The sequence below is a fragment of the Platalea leucorodia genome (assembly GCF_965183815.1).
Source record: "Platalea leucorodia genome assembly, chromosome: 5".
In the NCBI taxonomy this organism is placed as follows: Eukaryota; Metazoa; Chordata; class Aves; order Pelecaniformes; family Threskiornithidae; genus Platalea; species Platalea leucorodia.
Window position 1 is genome coordinate 67,686,144 of NC_138827.1, and position 18,208 is coordinate 67,704,351.

Genomic DNA, 18,208 nt, shown 5'->3' on the forward strand with positions numbered 1-18,208 from the left:
GAAACTATATTTATCATTTTGCATTGTTCCTGAGCTGTGTATTTGTAGTTCCACACGCAGAGCAACTTGCCTTTTCTGCCCTCAAGAGCTAAAACGCACAGAAGGGAATTTTCAGGGAGAGAAGCTGAGGATTAATTTCTTGTGGTGAGTTTTAAAATAAAGCTTTATTGAAGAATACTTGTGTTGGGAGATTACTGATGCGAAGGTGATACTAAAAGGTTAAATAAAGGAATAAGGCAATAGCATACAAAGTAAAAAAAAAAAAGGAAATGAGTAAAATTAACGAGTTCATGTAGGGTCGAGAGTACGTAACATGGGGTACTGTCATAAGAGGCAAATATTTTTGTTAACATAGTACTTTTTGCTTTTCCTTCTCACAACCTTATTTGCAACGTTTTGAACAGAAACCAGACTGCTAAAAGGAAAGATCCAGATCATTACGTTTTGCATTCTTCCTCTTCTTCCCCCTCTGCAGTGTAAGAGATGAATTAGACAAGTTTTTGAACCAGGTCAGTTGCTAAACAGCTGGCTTGTGAAAGATAAAATACCACCTTGGCACCAAAAATCAGCGGGGAATCTTGTAAGTGTCTGCAGAACTGTGTGCTCAATTAGCGACCGACGAATGCACATACTGGAAACGCACTTGCCGTCTCTGGTCTTATAGCAGCCGCCCCTGCAGAGAGCATGGAAAAGGTGCTTGAGAGACTTCTATCTTTAGAGTATTTTATATAACAGAATTCAAAAAATGAGAAATATTGAGTGGCATGATAAAAGGGGCAGTTATTGGCTTGCCAAAAAGACTTAGCAAATGGAAATCCAGAATCAGTTCCAGGAAATATAATAGGTAACGTAATAAGTATGTGAGAACTGTAAGTACTTTGCATTTTTGTATGTGAAGTAACTGTAGCCCAGGATTACACATCCCACACTGATATTTCAAGTTCCTTGTTCAGTGGGAAGGAAAACCACTGGTGTGCTGAGGCTCATTTTATAGGCATAGATCATCAGCTATCTTTAAATCGGCTTCCAAAAACTCTCATGGTTGTTGTGACAATTCATTAGCAAAAGGAACTCCTGTGAGCATTTGTGCTGTGGTGTGAGTATAAGCAAAGGCTACTCTCAATGTCTATTTGTAGTGATTATCTCAAACTCGGAGCGCACGGAAAAACAGGTAACAAAACCCCCTCTGTTTTACATGGTTCTTTAAGAGCAATTTACTATGCCTAGACAGCTGAAACTTCCAGTCTAGGGGGTGGTGGAAAATAAAATATCAGTATCTTCAGAGTAAAACATTTCCAATAAAGTGTGCAGCAACATCGTTTTAACTCAGAACTACTTCTCCACCCCCACCTCCCCCAAACATAATAAACATACCAAAAGAAATAAACCTCGATGCATGGGGAAATTGTTCACAAGGAAATTTAGCAGTAATAGACTCAGAACTCTAGAAGTATTTACATTTTTGCTCAGAAAATTACGATTCCTGAAGTGAGAAAGCTAGCGGCAATTTAAATACTGGTTTCCATGTTGGCATTACTGATGAAGTAGGATGACAACAGTTCTCCTCTTCTACTCTTACCCATAATGGATACAATTTACTAATATAGATTTGTACTCATCTAGGACAAATTTAGCAATTGGTTACGCGAGCGAAGAGTTTCACCAAGTAACTGCAAAATCCCTGACTTCCAAGATGCTGTATACGGGCAAGCAGCACATCGGGATGTTGTGACAGAAGCTGAAGTATACGTAAGGAGTGACATTTACACCTCGCGCTGAAGCCCTACAGTTATTCTCTGCTACTCCTCCCACTTTGGCCTTTAGCATTGCATTCCCATGGGTCGCTGGCTCCCAAACCCAGACCTGTAGATAAGCAGTAGCAACATTTTCACACTCTGATTAAATGTTTGACGATGTGAACATGAAGAACAGCCGCACCCAACTCACGTAGGCATCCAGGTGTTTTACTTCTTGTCTTTTTTTTTTTTTTTTTTTTTTTTTTTTTAAGTTGTACGCTTTGGCCTCCGCAGCAAGTTCTGGCAGCGAGCTGCGCAGTTACGTTTTTATTGCAAGTGCGCGGAAACCCACAGGCAGACCTCCACGTTAACAGCAGCGTTTGGCCCAAAGACTTTGGGGACCGCTCTTCCCGCTAAGTGGACGGGGGTGGCTAACGCAGGCCCGGGGGCGGCCAACGCAGGCCCGGGGCGGCTCCGAGGCGGGAGCACCTTGCCCGCACCGCTCCAGCCCGCATCCGCGACCGACTTCATAGTTAAAAACATGAAATTTAAAAAAAAGAAAAGAAATCGCCTGTATCCATGGCAACCTAAACCCGACACCGCCGTAGCCCAACCCGCTTCTAACCCCTCCGCACGCCGCAGAGGGAGGGGAGCGCCGCCGGCAGCGCTCCTACCGCCCCGGGGCCCGCGGGGACCCCCGGGCGCGCCCGGCGCCGCCCCGCAGGTGCCAGCCTCGCCCCGCGCCCCTTCCCCGCCGCCGCCGGGCCACGGCCCGCGCCCTCCCGCGCTGCCGGCGCGGGGGCGCCGCTCGCTCAAACTTTCCCCCCGCAGGAGCCGGGGCCGACAGAAAATGGAGGCGGCGGGAAGGGCGGGGTGACCTCGCTGCGGACGGCGGCCCCGGCCCGCTACGTGCCGCCGCCCCGCCGCTCCCCTCAGCCCGCCGCCGCCCGGCCCTGCGGCGGATCCGCCCGCGGGGGGCGCTGCTCTGCTCCGCGCCGCTCGCGCCCCGCCGCCGGCGGGCGGTACCGGTATCGGCCCCGCGTCCTCGCCCGCCCCCGCCGCCCGCGGGCCCCCGCGCGCACCCCCCTCCCCCCCCCGCTGCGCCGCCGGCCTCGCGCGCCGAGACCCCAGCGGCCCGCGGGCGGCTCGTCCCGCGCGGGGGGCGTGGCCCGGCAGAAGTGGCGTCCCTGCTGGCCAATGAGCACGCAGCGTGCCTGACAGTTACGCGGCCGCCGCCAATCGGGCGTGGGGGGACGGGCGCGGCGGGGCGCGAGCGGCGCCGCAGGCCGCCGGCTGGGGCAGTCGGCGGAGGGAAGTGGCGCAGCATGATGCGGCTGTGGCGCTCGGCGCTGCTGCGGGAGCTGCTGCTGCTCGGCCCGCCGGGGGCGGCCGGCGGCGGCGGCCCGGGTCCCGGCGCCGGCCCCAGGCGGCTCCCGCCGCCGCTGGCCGCCTTCGGCGTGAGCCCGCCCGCCTCCCGCCGCGGCCCGGGGCTGCCGCCGCCGCCTTCGGCGCGGGGTTTGTGCACTCGCTCGGAGGGAGCCTTGGAGGAGCCGGGGAAGGGGGCGCAGGCGCCGCCGCCGCCCCCCGGCGAGCCCCCCGCCGACAGCGGCCACAACAATAACCACGGTGGCGGCAAGGAGCTGGCCGGAGGCGGCGGCGGGGGGGAGAAGTGAGTGCGAGGGGGGCGGCGGGGGCGTGCCGGGGCGCGGGCGGCGGCGGCGGCGGCGGGGCCGGGCCGGGCCGCGCCGGGCGGCGGGGGATGCGGAGGCGCCATGTGAGCGCCGCCTTCCCCCTCGCACGCGTGGTGCCTGCGGAAGGGGGCCGGGCCGGGCCGCCCCGGGAGGGGCGCGGGGGCCGCCGGGCCGCTTCCCCGGCAGGTGCGAGGGCCGGGCCGCTGCTCCGCGCAGGCATCACCGCTCCCGGGGGCGAGGGGGCTCCGGCGGCGGCGGCGGGCTGGGGTCTGTCACGGCCGCGCCCCGGGCCCGGGGCGGGGCGCGCTGCGCCTGTGCGCTGCGGGCCCGGCGGCCGCCTACCCCCGTCTGGGTGCGCGGGGCGCCCGGCCGGTGCCGCGGGTGGTGAAAGGCGGGCTGGAGAGGGGGAGGGGAGCGCAGCCGCGAGGCGTGGGGAGCCCGCGTGCCTCGGGGCTGCCCGCGCCGCTGCCGGCGTCCCCTCCGCGCCTTGAGCTGCCGCTTGGCTTGGGGTCCCTCCCACGTAAGGCTGCGTGCACATGGGGGGGCTTGTGTTTTGGCTCAGAGGAGGCAGCCTGCACTAGTGTGTCTTTTCTAGCGCTGCTGCTTGCATAAAACATTTTCCAAGAGAAGTGAAGGCTGTGTCATCTTACATTAATTATTAAAGACAACGTACGTGGTGTATAGTTCTGCCTTGGAAGTTTTGCAGCACTGTCTTCTCCATGTCTCCATCTAGTGCAGTTAGCGATAGATGTTACCACCAGTTAGTGGTGTGTACAAATGTTCATAGTTGCTGCAGGACGTGTCCCTGTGCCAGGAGGTCCTGGTTTGTCCCAGAGTGACAAAGGTACCTGCAGGTAATAGAATGATAAGACTGTATATGCGTAGGAAGTTAATACTCCTTCACTTAGAACCTGAGATATTCTTAAAAGAATTGGTCAGGGACAGGTGTATCAGCTCCACTCTGTGTCCCTGGTAATGACTAGTAATGGATGCCAGGGATAGAGTGTAATGACGAGGTAAATGGATTGATGGTTCTCGTTAGCACTCTGCTCTGTTAGGCCCCAGCTTTATGCAGGTCTTGAAAAAGCCTTGTTCGTTTCCCACCTGATAGTTTCCCCATTGCTTGTTTAAACCTGCGTATGCTTAGTGTCTGTGATAGCCTTTTATGAGAAGTTTGACAGCTTAACTGCAAGCCCCATGAAGATCCATCTCCTTTGCGTCTGTTCGGAACATGCCCTTTGGCTTTCCTGTAGGCAGCCTGTGTGTCTTCTTTGCGCTCCTTATGGGGCAGCATAATTAAAATCTAAAGCCAAGCTGCTTTCCCAGGCTTTGCCATGCTTATTACCTAGATGAAAAAAAGCAAAAGACAAAGGAAGTAAGGCCAAGAAAGGAGTACCTTGCTTTAACACTGAGCAAAGTCTTTGTTAGCCTAATGCTAAGTGGAAGCCTGGAGAAGATTCTACAAGGCCAGTCACGAAGGCTTCAGCCATTAGCTTGTTAATAGCTTTTGAGTTGTGGTTTTTGTTGTGTTTTTTTGTTTTGTTTTGGTTTTTTTTATTTTTTTAGCATGAACTTGTACTCCTTTGACATGGCACGTGGGGAAAGAAGCTGTTGTCTTGTTCTTCTCCCCTTTCTCCCACCAAATGTCTTAGCTGCTCAGCTTGGTTCACGCCTTTTGTTCCAATGGGATATAGTCTTCCTTAAAGGCATCACTTATTATTTCTTCTGTCAAACGCCTTAAAAAATGCATGCATGTCAAGTTATATAACCATATACAATATAATACACAATCATGTGTGTATTATTATTATATTTATACTATAGTTCAGCATACATGAAGTCTCCTCTTTGAATTAGCTCTATACATAATGTTTTGGAACAAAATATTATTCAGCTGTGGCTCAAGTAGGTGTGGTTTATAAAGGTTGTACTTCCGTTTTCAATGAGAAATACAGACAGTACCGTTAAAAACTTTGGAAAAAACAGCATGCCAACTGTGAGGGGTTTTTGAGGATGTTGAAAAGGTGATTTAGTAAAGAGGTAATATTTTCTTAAACTGAGCTTTTATAACAGCTTCCTACAGCTAGCATCAATTAGGGAATTCCTATAATTTCTAATATGTTTGGTAAGGCTATGTAGTCACAAACCAGTTGTACGCTTTTAATAATTCTTGGCTTTTGACGAAAGGATGTATTTGAAAGTCAGATGCTTGCTCTTTGAGCCTTACTGCAAAATGAACAAGGAACAATTATATAAAACATACAGCATACAGTTATGAACGAGGAAAAAGCTGGAAACAGTTTCTTTTCAGTTCAGGCTGTGCAGGAATTCCTGGTGGCACATTAGCCAGGCTGCTGGATGCTTTCGTTCTTATTTTTCTTAATGCAGAATTATGAAAATCTTCCTTAAGCATTTGTAAATGGTAATGTGGAAATCATTGCTATCAGAAGAAAAGTGAAGTTCTTCAAAAGGCAGGTTTCTGGCCTAAATTGACAACCAGGCTAAGTCAGAGTAGTCTGTGTGTTCTGCCGATTCCAGCACTTTGCCATCCAGCAGTATGTAACATTTGAGTTGTGTTTGGCAGAGGGTTTGTGGACCCAACTGGGAAGACAACAGTCCTTTTCACGCTTTCTTTTTTGTTTGTTTTGGGGGGATTATTTTTTTCTATTTGGTTGTAAGGTCATGGTTCTAGGATACTGGAGTAATCTACACTGTCAAAAGACAACACTAAGATTTTCTTGCTTGTTTGCTTGCTTAACAGTCCTCATGTCCAGAGAATAGGAGTTGTAAGTGAAAGCCTAAAATGTTTTGTGCAAAGACTGTACAGAAATTTAGAACAGTTTAATTCCTCATAGAAGGAATAAATTATGAGGTCTTGTGGCTGATGAAATAACTAGTATCCCATTGCATAACCTGGTCCCCTTGTGAATTTTTTCCTAAACATCTTCCACCACCTCCTTATCCCTGCTATCCAGCCTTCACTACCTGAAACTTAATGTATTTTGGAAAGGAAAAATATTTGAGCTTAAACCGAGAGTGGTCATAGACTGATAATTTTGATTAATGAAGGCTGTGGATTAAAACGCAATCATATCTATGTTCATGCTTAAATACTTAAAACACAACAACCCAGTACAGTCCTAAATTATACACTTGTGTAATATTTAGTAGTGTTTACTTCTACTTTCAGTATAAGTGTGCATTGTTCTTCTTACATCTTATGCTGAACAGTAGTAGGATCAAACATAGTTTGTCTTAGTATAAGCTATTTCTAAATCACAAATTCTAAATGAACCTGAGAGGGAGGAGCAAAATGTGAGCAACCCTGATTTTTAAAGTATAGCTAAATTGCGATAGTGATGGGTACTAGTATATGGAATATAGCAAAATGGTTAATGGAAGCCTTTTTTTTTTTTTTTTTTTTTAATGACAAGTGAGTGGTAGCGCTCCTTTTTAAGGACAGGGATCAATTCTAGAGATACCTGTTAAAATTCATTTTGCTTTTGTGCCCAGGCCAGATTCCAGAGGAATAACTGTATAGTAACCAGGCAGTGGTTCATCTCACTGTTACTCTGTCGGAGTGTGGATATGATACTCACAGATGCAAGAAACTGTTAGAAGTGAGCTTTCATTAGACCTTTCATAACTTCCTTCGAGGCTAAGATTTTTGAAGCAACAGTTCTTCTTTTTACCATAAACACTTTGATATTTACTAAAACATGTCCATCTTTGGTCTAAGCTTATAAATATGTAGTTTTGTCTGAATCTTGGTAAGTTCTCAGGTAAATGGTTACCCACCACTGTTAGTGGAGTCAGTGTCTAACTATGCAAGTGGACAGAAAGTAGTTATTTAGTGATGTGACTGGTGTTTGTCTTTTAGTTGGAGATCAGTTATCTGTAGTATGGTGGCAACTTCTTCAAGATGTCTGTTGTAGATAGAGTGGCTGCCAATTGTGGGTTGCAGCCCTTGCAGCTTTCATAGAATCATAGAATAGTTTGGGTTGGAAGGGACCTTTAAAGGTCATCTAGTCCTATCGCCCTTGCAATGAGCAGGACATCTTCAACTAGATCAGGTTGCTCAGAGCCCCGTCCAGCCTGACCTTGAATGTTTCCAGGGATGGGGCATCTACCTCCTCTCTGGGCAACCCGTTCCAGTGTTTAACCACCTCATCGTAACAAATTTCTTCCTCAGATCTAGTCTAAATCTACTCTCTTTTAGTTTAAAACCATTACCCCTTGTCCTATCACAACAGGTCCTGGTAAAAAGTTTGTCCCCATCTTTCTTATAAGCCCCCTTTAAGTACTGAAAGGCTGCAATAAGGCCTCCCCACAGCCTTCTCTTCTCCAGGCTGAACAACCCCAGCTCTCAGCCTTTCCTCATAGGAGGGGTGTTCCATCCCTCTGATCATTTTTGTGGCCCTCCTCTGGACCCTCCCCAACAGGTCCATGTCCTTCCTGTGCTGAGGACCCCAGAGCTGGAAGCAGCACTCCAGGTGGGGTCTCACCAGAACAGAGTAGAGGAGCAGAATCACCTCCCTCGACCTGCTGGCCACGCTTCTTTTGATGCAGCCCAGAATACGGCTGGCTTTCTGGGCTGCAAGAGCACATTGGTGGCTCATGTCCAGCTTTTCATCTATCAGTACCCCCAAGTCCTTCTCCTCAGGGCTGCTTTCAATCCCTTCATCCCCCAGCCTGTATTGATACTGGGGATTGCCCTGAGCCAGGTGCAGGACCTTGCACTTGTCCTTGTTGAAGCTCATGAGGTTCACACAGGCCCATTTCTCCAGCCTGTCCAGGTCCCTCAGGCGTGTCAGCTGCACCGCTCAGCTTGGTGTCATCTGCAAACTTGCTGTGAGGGTACACTCGATCCTACTGTCTGTGTCATTGATGAAGATACTGAACAGTACTCGTCCCAGTATGGACCCCTGAGAGACCGTTGTTTGTGACAGTTGTTGTGACCTCATATTTTTATGACTGGTGTTTTATGGTTAATAATGAGCCTGAAACTATTATTAGCAGTATCATATCTTTATATCTTTTGTTGTTCTGTAAATCCTGTTCTGCATTTTGCCAGTTACATCTTGAAGTACAAAGTAGGAATGTTTCACTGTATTTGAAATTTAGTCTCTTTTATGTTGTAGAAATTATAATTCAGCTTTTGTTAAAATGAAATCCTCCATGGAATCTGGTATAAGCATTGTACTGATGGAAAAGGAAGAGCTGAAGGAAGAAACGATATGAACCTCAAAGTCCTTGTGCTTGGAATTCCTGCATTCTGTTTTTCTTGATATTTAAAGAGCAGTGTGGAGCATCCGCCAGTATTCTGGTCCACAGAGTACCGCTGAAGAAGTCTAGTTGTGTAATAGTCTGGTGCCTTTTTTATTTAAAGAATGGAAATAAGTATCAAAAGACATCATTCATGAAATGGAATAAACTGGAATTTCCATTTTAATTCAACTGTGGAAATTGCAAGTTCCCTGACTTGAAAAACAGCTCTTTACAAAGTGTGCTGAACAGCACTATCTTGCTAAGTGTGCTCATGGTGCCAAAACATAGCTTTTAGGTTAAGCAAACATTAGTTACTGACATCACTGACCTGATAAACTGCAGAGCAAGCCTTTCCACCTCTGTTTAGCTGATAAACTTTATCAAAAGATGGACTATTTGACAAAGAGCAATTTTCTGTAAATATATTGAATGCCATCCTCTTTGCTTTGGCAGTCAGTGCAGATCCATTGTTAAATTAGGCTGACTGACCCAATATTGAGCAGCAGCAGATGTGAAAGATATGGAAGCTATGTCAAGAGAGAATTTATGCTGTGAAAGGTACGCATTTCCTCAATAGATTAAAATCTTTTGAAGAGGCAGGTAAAAATCTTGGTCAAATGTCTGAAGTTTTTTTTCTGCATTTTTCAAGATAGGAATTCCGTATCTGGAACAGCTGTAAAATTCTGAGTAGTAGCTCAGAAACTTGTAATTAAATAGGTCATCAGTTAAAATTTCTCAATGTGTTTGCTGGCTTTTGTCAAAATGAAATATGGAAGTTTCTTCTGTCAGACCATCAGCAGTCCAGTAACGAGTCTTGTGGCAGGGACGTTCCTTAAAACATGAAATCTCGACGCTTTGGGGAGCTTAGTTACATGGTCTCTGTAAATGGGGAAAATGTAAGGGTGTAGACTATGTAACTCAGCATAGCTTTAAAAAACAAAGTGTGTAGCTGCAGAGTTAGGATGCAGATACAGGATGAAGCTTTAATTGGTATGTTAGTAGTTTTGGTTCTGTTGGCTTGACTGGGCATACTGTTCCCAAAAGATTGAAAGCACAATGTGCTGCGTGGAAGACTTGAATTTTCTTTAGGAAAAAGGGAGTTCAGTAATTTGCTTGAGGTAGTTGCAGGCGTTTGTCTTGGTTGAATTGCCAGCCTGTCTGTGCGTTAGTCAGCCAGCATCATTTAAAAAAAAAAAAAATCCAGACTGGAAGACAAGGAAAGTTCTGTTGGCTTACAAAGCTGTCTTCTGTTCTTAGTATGTAAGTACAGGGTTTTAAATAAATTGGAAAATGAGAAGTGAGATTTTTACTACTGCTTTTCACTGCTTAGTTATGAGGAAAGGAGGGAGGCGAGTGCAATCTAAAGGTTGCCTTAAATTTAAAAGGGTATTTGGATATAATCAGATTTTTATTAAAAATAATCATAAATCTGTCCTGTTGTTGAGCTAGAGTAAGCTAGTATTGGGAGAGGAGGGGAGGATTAAGTCAGTCTGTAAGATTGCATTGGCCTGCCTAGGGTCTGTGCTTAGTTGTAGTATTTTATTTTCGTAGTTACAACCCTGAGTACTGATATTCAAAGAATTACTAATGTTGTGAAGACTTTCATGACTAGAATTTAGACCTGCTTTTGTACACACGTGCATACATGTATAAAAATAGGTCAGTTGCCACTGAGCATTCTCATTTCAGGCAATAACTTTTATATATTACAGTATAGTAAAAAAGTATGGCCAATATTATTAGATTATAAGATTGAGCTTTAAAATTGATGGCTAAAATAATGTCAGACTGCATACTCTGCATTTTAGTTAGTTTGTGTCTACATATACTAGAGAACTGGTTTGTTTTGGTTTTATTTATTTTTGCTTGTTGAGCATCAGAAGGTTAGCTTTCTCTAAACTGACTTTGTCTAGAAACAAACCTAAGTACTTCAGGGGACTAAAAGAATTGATCTGAAGCCCTTTGCTATCATTGCCTGGAGCAGTTTGGAAGTGCACATTCCAGCTGCATGCTACGATGCGTACTTACAGGGGAAGCGTAAAGAACTGAGTACAGACTTGTGCTCCTGCGTGCTGCAGGGTGCTTTGGAATATCAAGGAAAAGCGAAACTCAGGTTAAACCTTCAGACAACTTCCAAAGGCTTTGAGGGAAAGCTGTCAGTATTACAGCTTCTCTTTTGGAAGGACTCTTGATGCTTAAATCTGGTAGGTTTCCTTCACATTTCATTTAAAATGGAGATGTAAGTTACAAAAAAATGCAGGCATACAGGAAGCATATCACAGAGTAAAGTAGCTAACACCTGGAATACTTGGAGAGCCAGTGTATTTACATTGAGAACCATAGTGACCATTAAAGATGTATCTACACTGCACATTAACTTACTCTATGAAGTACGTGCGATGAGAGTTACTGCTTCTGGTGCCTGAGGTGGTTTGGGTTACTGTACTGCAGATGGCTTTGCTTGCTTTCACAGTAACTGTTGTGGCTTACATAAGCTTCTAGAAGGAAAGGGCTTTAGGACTCTTTCTAGGAGTTCCTAAAAACAGGACTGTTTTGAAGAAAATAATACACATTCATCATCTCTTTACTTTCTCTCGCCTATGGAACCATTGGGTCAATCTACTCTTTACAGCTTTATTGTGAGGCCCGTAGGGCTTTGAGTCTTAGAAATACTTTGTCCTCTGTGCAAGTAACATGTCTACTGTGTAACATCAAGAAGAGGGAAACGTGATGAATCTGCTACAAAAAATTTCTAAATATAATCTTAGCAATAAATGAATGTCAGTAAAAACATGACTATGTTGCAGTTAAAAGTGTTTGCTATTATAAAGTATACGAATGCTACTTCTAATATTACCATTTTTTTTTTCTACTTAAAGCTGAATTAAGCTTTATGTTCACTGATAAAAGCGTTCTTCGAAATGAATGGTAGCAGTTATATTGGTAGTGAAAATGTGTTTCCTTGTGAACAATGGAAAAATGTGTATGAATAAAAATATGCGCTAAACTAATCTATGCATGTATTTTCTTTTTTTTTCCTCCAGTAAAATGAAGCAAGGTCTCCTTCCTAGCTTAGAAGATCTACTTTTCTATACTATTGCAGAAGGACAAGAAAAAATACCAGTTCATAAATTCATAACTGTAAGTTTACTGTTCCAGAATGCTGTATGAAAGCTAACTACTACAAGGTTTCTTTAACATTGTTAATGCAAGAATACAAAGCAAAGAATTTGTTATACATGGTTAGCTGCAGCAAGGAATGTAACTATGTTCCACCCTGCCCCCTTCTGTAGTTAAGAGAATGAGTGTACTAGTATTGTTAGTCACTCCTTTGCTGTGCAAAAGAGTATGCTTGAAAGCACCTGTGTCTATGACAGGGCTGGGTAGTATTTGCCCTTGTGTAAAATGTAGTTGAACCACTGTGGATTTCAAATTACATTAATCCTTTGACGTCAGACGCAGCCGAAATGGCAGAAGGAAATGGCAAAAGGATCAATAAGGTGTCAAAATGTCTTTTTGTGTTGATAATGCAGTGGCAGATGTCTCTTATCTTGATAAATGAGACTGAGCAGTAGAGAACTTGCTTGTAATAGCATATTTTTTTCATTTTAGTAATTATTGTTTTATTGTAATAGGCACTCAAATCTACAGGATTACGTACATCTGATCCCCGATTGAAAGAGTGCATGGATATGTTAAGACTGACCCTTCAAACAACTTCAGATGGTGTTATGCTGGACAAAGACCTTTTTAAAAAGTAAACTTTCTGTCAATAATGTAACTGTATAATTCTGAATGAATGTTGTCTGTGTGTTACTGACTGCTGTATTAGGAGAGATGTATATAAATCAGTGTGTAATTAGAAGAGGAGTCAAACACACACTCCTACTGATGCTATTTTCATAAGAGTTTGTGCTCTGGTTTCATGCAGCAGATAGGTCGTGCGATCTCCAGAAGAGTTTAATGTATCGGTGTTGTTTGCATGTGTATCTGACCCCATACTGCAACTGTTGGTGGGTTGCCAAATAAATTAATTGATGCAGCGTGGAGTATTTAGTATGAGTACATAAAACTTCTCTTTTGCTGCAGTTTTTAATCTGAAGTTCAGGATGCTGCTTCTGTGTAGTGAGATGTTCAGAGTATGTATGTAGTTAATTTTAAAAGTGAATGTATGAAAAATAGAGTGAAGTTAAATTTCAAGATATGTAGAGATGAGAGCAGTTAGGACTGTAGACACTGCTTTGGTCTGGTTTGGAAGATTTATGTGCCATATTTTAGTGATACTTTTTTTTTAAGAAAAGCCTGTGGTCAGTTAGCTGAACAATATAAGCACTGTTCAGGTTGTCTTCAGTTCATTCCAAGCACCTTCCTTTGCTCCCCTACTTATAGTTTTTGTATGCTAAAAGGTTGGAAGTTTAGAGGCTCTTAAATCTTGAAATGAAATTTGTAGACTATTTTTGAGTCTATATTTTTATTCCATTTATAGGGTAAATGACATAATATTTAAAACTTGATTCTTTCCTGAAGAGTATACTTTTGTCGAAATTGGTACATTTTTGTTGTTCTGTAGCATTTTTTGAATTTGTGAGCTAATGCTGTTTAGTACTATTCCTTCCAGTTACAATTTAAAAAAAAAAAAGGTGTACTTACATATATAATTGCATATATATTATAGGCATAAATATATAAAATATAGTATACAGTATATGCTTATACTGTATTATGTATTTACATAGCTTATATAAATATAAACATAAAGTATATATGTTATATTTTTTAATATATATAAACATTTTTAGAAGTACATTGAGAAAAAAGAATGTCTGTGTGTGACAAAATAACAAACCAGTCAACTCCTTAATCAAATGTGGGGTACTTCTTAAAGGTACAACATGGACTAACTTTATTCCTGTGTTTAAGTTCAAGACTAGGTCTTCACTGATTATTTGTCAGCACAGTAAAAATTCTAAATTGTCAGAGTTGGAAACCTTCCTGGGTGTATGGTTGGATTGGAAAGTAAATGCTTTTGATATTATGCATTACATTTATACTAGAAGGCTTGTTTGCAGTAGTAAACTATGAATTATGTTTTAGGCAAGGGCTCTATATTAAAAAAAAGACAAGTGATTGCTAATTAGAGGGCTGAAGATTAGCCTGTGTTCTACGTCGTATGTCTAGCATTTGATCCTCTGTGTTAGGAGTGTGGTTGTTACTATGATAAATTGTGGAAAGCTTACATGGTTGCTTCTTGTGTAGGAAGAGTTTTGAATGTAAAGACTATACGGAGGGTGGAGAGGTGAATCTCTTTTCACGCATCAGATTTTCCTTTGCAGCAGCAGGTGTTGACCTTTTTTATAAATTAAAAACCCCCAAACTTCAGTTATCCCTTCCTCCTAGGCACGCTGCATTTGCTGTGTAGAGACTTGCACAAGGTTCCTGTACTTCTTGTTCTTCTCCAGGTGTTTAAGGTGTGAAATATAATAATGTATCTACTTGGCTGTACTTACTTCAGGACTTTGAAGCTTCAGTTCACTAAATGTAGAAGTCAGTGGTGTAATTCTCCTGTTGAATTTGAATCCAAAACTTATCAATAAAGTATTAAGGATCAGTGATGTGGCGTAGTGATAGCATAAGCTTGACTAAAATTAAGTTCAGTAGAAATTACCTGTAAAATATTTTAGCTCATGCGTCTGTACTGTCCGTCTTTGTAACAGAAGTTTCAACACCTTTTTAGTGTTTCTAAACATTAGACTCCAATTTCACTAAAATGGGTTTATTTTGAAGATTTTTGGCTTTACAGTGTTCTCCACTTAAATAAAAAAATTGGAAAAAATCTCCATGTTACAGGCAGATCAACTTGGGTTTTTAATCTCTCATCTCCAGAGCTTCTTGAATTGAAGGCTTCACTGGTGTGCATTTCGGAGAGAGTGCTTGACAAATTTCTTGAATTAGTTGTTCATGTTACATCTATATAACATAACACGTGGTCTCTGTAGCATGAATGATACCTGGCTGAGAACAGCCTGCTTACTGAAAGCAGCACAGCATGCTAGTTAGCTTGCTATGTGAATTTTTTTCTTTTCTCTTTTTTGGTACCCTAGCTATGGTACTACTTAATAAAGTAGTAGTAGTACCGTCTAACTGTTGTTAAATGAAACTTAGGCAACTTAACAAATATAGAAGATTGTACATGCTGATCTTCCTCATGAATTGTGCACATTCTGACATACCCTATTTTTTAGATCTGTTTCTACAACATTGTAGCTAATTTGTAGAAAAAATTCTAATAATCTTTGTAAGAAACCCTCCTACTTGCCAATCTGTTGCTAGATCTCAAACGGGGTTATCTGCTTGAGTGGCTCTGCTGCGCTCTCAATCTAGGTAGCAAATCCTGAGGAAAACTTTCATTTTAGATATGCTTAATCAAGGTATTAATAAATGTTTTTATCCTATTTGTTTGATCAATTAGAAAGCTTTTGACAGAAGATGTAGGGGACTTCCACTATGTTATAATATTAATACCTCATTTGTCAAAATAATGTCACTGTTTTTTTCTAAAATGTCTAAATATATTGAACACTTCTACAAACCTAGTCTTGCTAGTTGTAAATGGAGTTTCACGTTCCTTTCTGTGATGCTTATACTGTAGCTTTTTAAACAGGAAAAAAAGCTGTACATTCAGCTATATAGATAGCCTAACAGTTTTTCAGAAGTAGTGAGAGTTCAGACTGTATTTTTAGCAGGTGTCTACTTTGTGTAGGGCAGCAATAATCAGCAAGCTGAGCCAGAACTTGAAAAAGAATGGATAAATGTAACAAGTTGTATGGTAAAGGAAACAAAGTGATCCTAACTTTTATGCTAGAGACCAAAGATTCAGTTTCCAAAAAACCCCCCAAACTGTTACTTTCACTGAAAGTCACTGTAGATCATAAGACTTGCACCCTAATCTTCCTAACCCAAATGTATTAGGGAAGTTTTATAGTTGAAAAGGTGTGTTTTCAAAGGGGGGAAGAAGTGCTTGGATTGGGATTTGGCAAGACAGAATTTTTTAGGGTGAGATTATAAAGTTTGGAGAAATGGAAGTATTTGAGGTGGGAAGTTTTTAGTGTTATCTTGAACACTGCTAAAGTATGTGGGGGATAAGGGCTGCGTTGTTTGTAAAATTTGACTGTAGAAAGATTTTTATTTGTCAATATATTCATTTACTTAAATTCCTCCATGTGATCTTTTTCTACTGCTCTACTTCTCCTGAGCCTCAGACCATTTGTCTCTGAAGGGTTACCTGGAACATAAACCAGTTAGAAGCTCCGGTGGGGAGGAGATGCCAGTTGCAGAATATTAGAGGCTGTCAAGGCTAGTGTCCTCTGTTGACTGAAAATATTACTGCCCCATTAGTTGGAGCTTACTAAGGCCCCTGTCATTTTGTCCATCCAGTAATTGTTCCAAATGCTCATCTAGATTAATTGAAACCCCATATTTAATGTCTGTGAATTCATATGATTTGCCTGGGTTAAGGAGTACCAGGATAAATGTCCGGACACTGACCTTGGCAGAAATCTGGGAACAATAGCTTCTTGCAGAAATAGGTAATGTCCTTAACCAGCATAGCTATTTCTGCAATGAGTTTCAATCTCAAGGTTAAAATGATTCAATTATTGAAGTGAGCATCCTAGACTTGGTGTGAATTGGTAAGTGTATAAATGCACTTCTTGTTTCAGAAACGTAGTGTGGTATCAGAGGACTGTATTTTGGTGCATACTGCCTTCTTGTTGTTTTCCACACTCTGTATTCTTGAGTTGTTCTACTAGGTTTAGGTGAACTTCAAGGTGTTTTTTTTTTTTTTCTTACACGAGTTAGTTCTTAATGCTGTCCAAGTGATTCAGGCAACATAGAAGTGCACCTGAACGTTAACCTAGTGCGTATGTGTGGTGTTATTCCTTCAGCACACGTAGCTGCCATAACCATTATTTATTACTTTTGAAAAGGAGTTGTTGCACCTGGAGTAGGTAACTGTAATTGGAGGATGCATGGAGGAAAAAAAAACCAAAACAAACAACAACAAAAAAAAACCCCCACAAAAAAAACCCCCAAACAAACAAACAGAATTTTTTGTAAGAAATGTAAAAAAGGAGTGAATAAGCATGACAAATTACAAAGCAGCTTATTGCTCAGACAGAGCAATTCTTAAGATGCCAGTGTGTACAACAGAAAGTTCTCTACTGTTTCACTTTCACTCTTGGAGAGTAGTGCCTTCCAGCATTTGAAATGGTTGTCAGCTGAATTTGGAATAAAGTCTCCTAAGTACAAAGGGGTTCAAACTGAAGCTTTAAAAAAAAAAAAAAGAGGAGAATTCAAAGGGAAAATAATTGTGTCTGTTCACTGGTCTTCATGAAACTTCATTTTGAACTGATAATGACTTTTAGTAATAGGATTATTGGACGTATCTATTCCAAGTGAAAGCATTTCCCTAAAAACTGATTTTTTACTTAAGTCTTTGTTGGAAGTATATGTGCTCCTTTGTAATATGGGCCTAGATGTTCTCAGCTTCCCATTTGTGTGAATTAACAGTTTGTTTCTGCACAGTATGAACGTGTTAATGAAATTTTGTTTGGTGTTGAACTTCCCTTTCTCTTCCTTGCACTGGGATAGGGCTGTTAATACCCTTTATCAGGTCGTATTTCAACTGATGTGATAATGCCTCCCAGTTCCCACCCCTGCTCACCCCCCACCCACAGGCACACCACTTTAAGCAGCATGTCTCAGCTTGTGTTTTGACCTTTCCATTCTGTTTCTCCTAGATAAGTCCTTTCCTTTTTACCGTATCAGTTTTTTAAATGTACCAGAGGGGCTGATGTTCAGAGGGTGTGGGCGATAATATGTTGTGGATTAAGAGGCAGCAAAGATTCCTTAACTGGTGATAGCTTGAAGCAAGAGACTTGCAGTACTGCTCACAGTTAACTTTTGTTTAGTTTAGAAGATGTTATCGAGTACTTCCACAGGGTTTTGTTCTTACTAGAGTGGAAACTCACTCCGGTTTGCTCTGTTGGCAGCGTTCTTGTTCAGTTCATGGTGAAACCAGTTAGAAGTGAGAGAAATCGACCCTGAACCTCGGAAGTCTGATCTAACTCTGAAATTAGGACTTATTTGGACAGGGGCTGGGTTAGATGGCTGTCACATGTCTTGGTCCTAAGAAATGGGTGGCTTAGATCCCTTTTGCAAGCTTAGATGCTACTCAAAGGCAAAATTAACAGTACCTTGCATTACAACCTTACAATTGAAAGTTCAAATAAGAGCTTTAAATAAAAAGGCATAAAACCAAATAGAATTAAACAATTTTAAATATTTTTTAGAATTATTTATAACTTATAGAGTGGAAAATGGAAAAGTCTTTCTAATAAAGACCTGGTCTTGTAGGGATATAACTTCAAGGGGCTGATGATCCTTATTTAAATAGCATGTAACTGCTGCTTAATTAGGCTTTTTGACAGTACTTTGCCAAAATACTAATAAACT

General features: G+C 42.4%; 1 protein-coding gene across 3 annotated transcripts in view; it reads left to right on the forward strand.

Annotated features, from left to right (window-relative positions):
- Positions 1–3,046: 3,046 nt before the first annotated feature.
- Positions 3,047–18,208, forward strand: part of GLS (glutaminase) — a 68,558-nt gene continuing 53,396 nt past the window's right edge. For 2 of the 3 annotated variants that reach the window (XM_082313688.1, XM_082313687.1), the window contains exons 1-3: positions 3,055–3,405; positions 11,740–11,836; positions 12,331–12,452. In XM_082313688.1, the coding sequence (XP_082169814.1) occupies positions 3,062–3,405; positions 11,740–11,836; positions 12,331–12,452 (563 nt within the window). In that variant the 5' untranslated portion in view covers positions 3,055–3,061. Of the gene's footprint in view, positions 3,406–11,739; positions 11,837–12,330; positions 12,453–18,208 lie in introns of all 3 variants that reach the window. The other variant, XM_082313689.1, reaches the window with a different exon arrangement.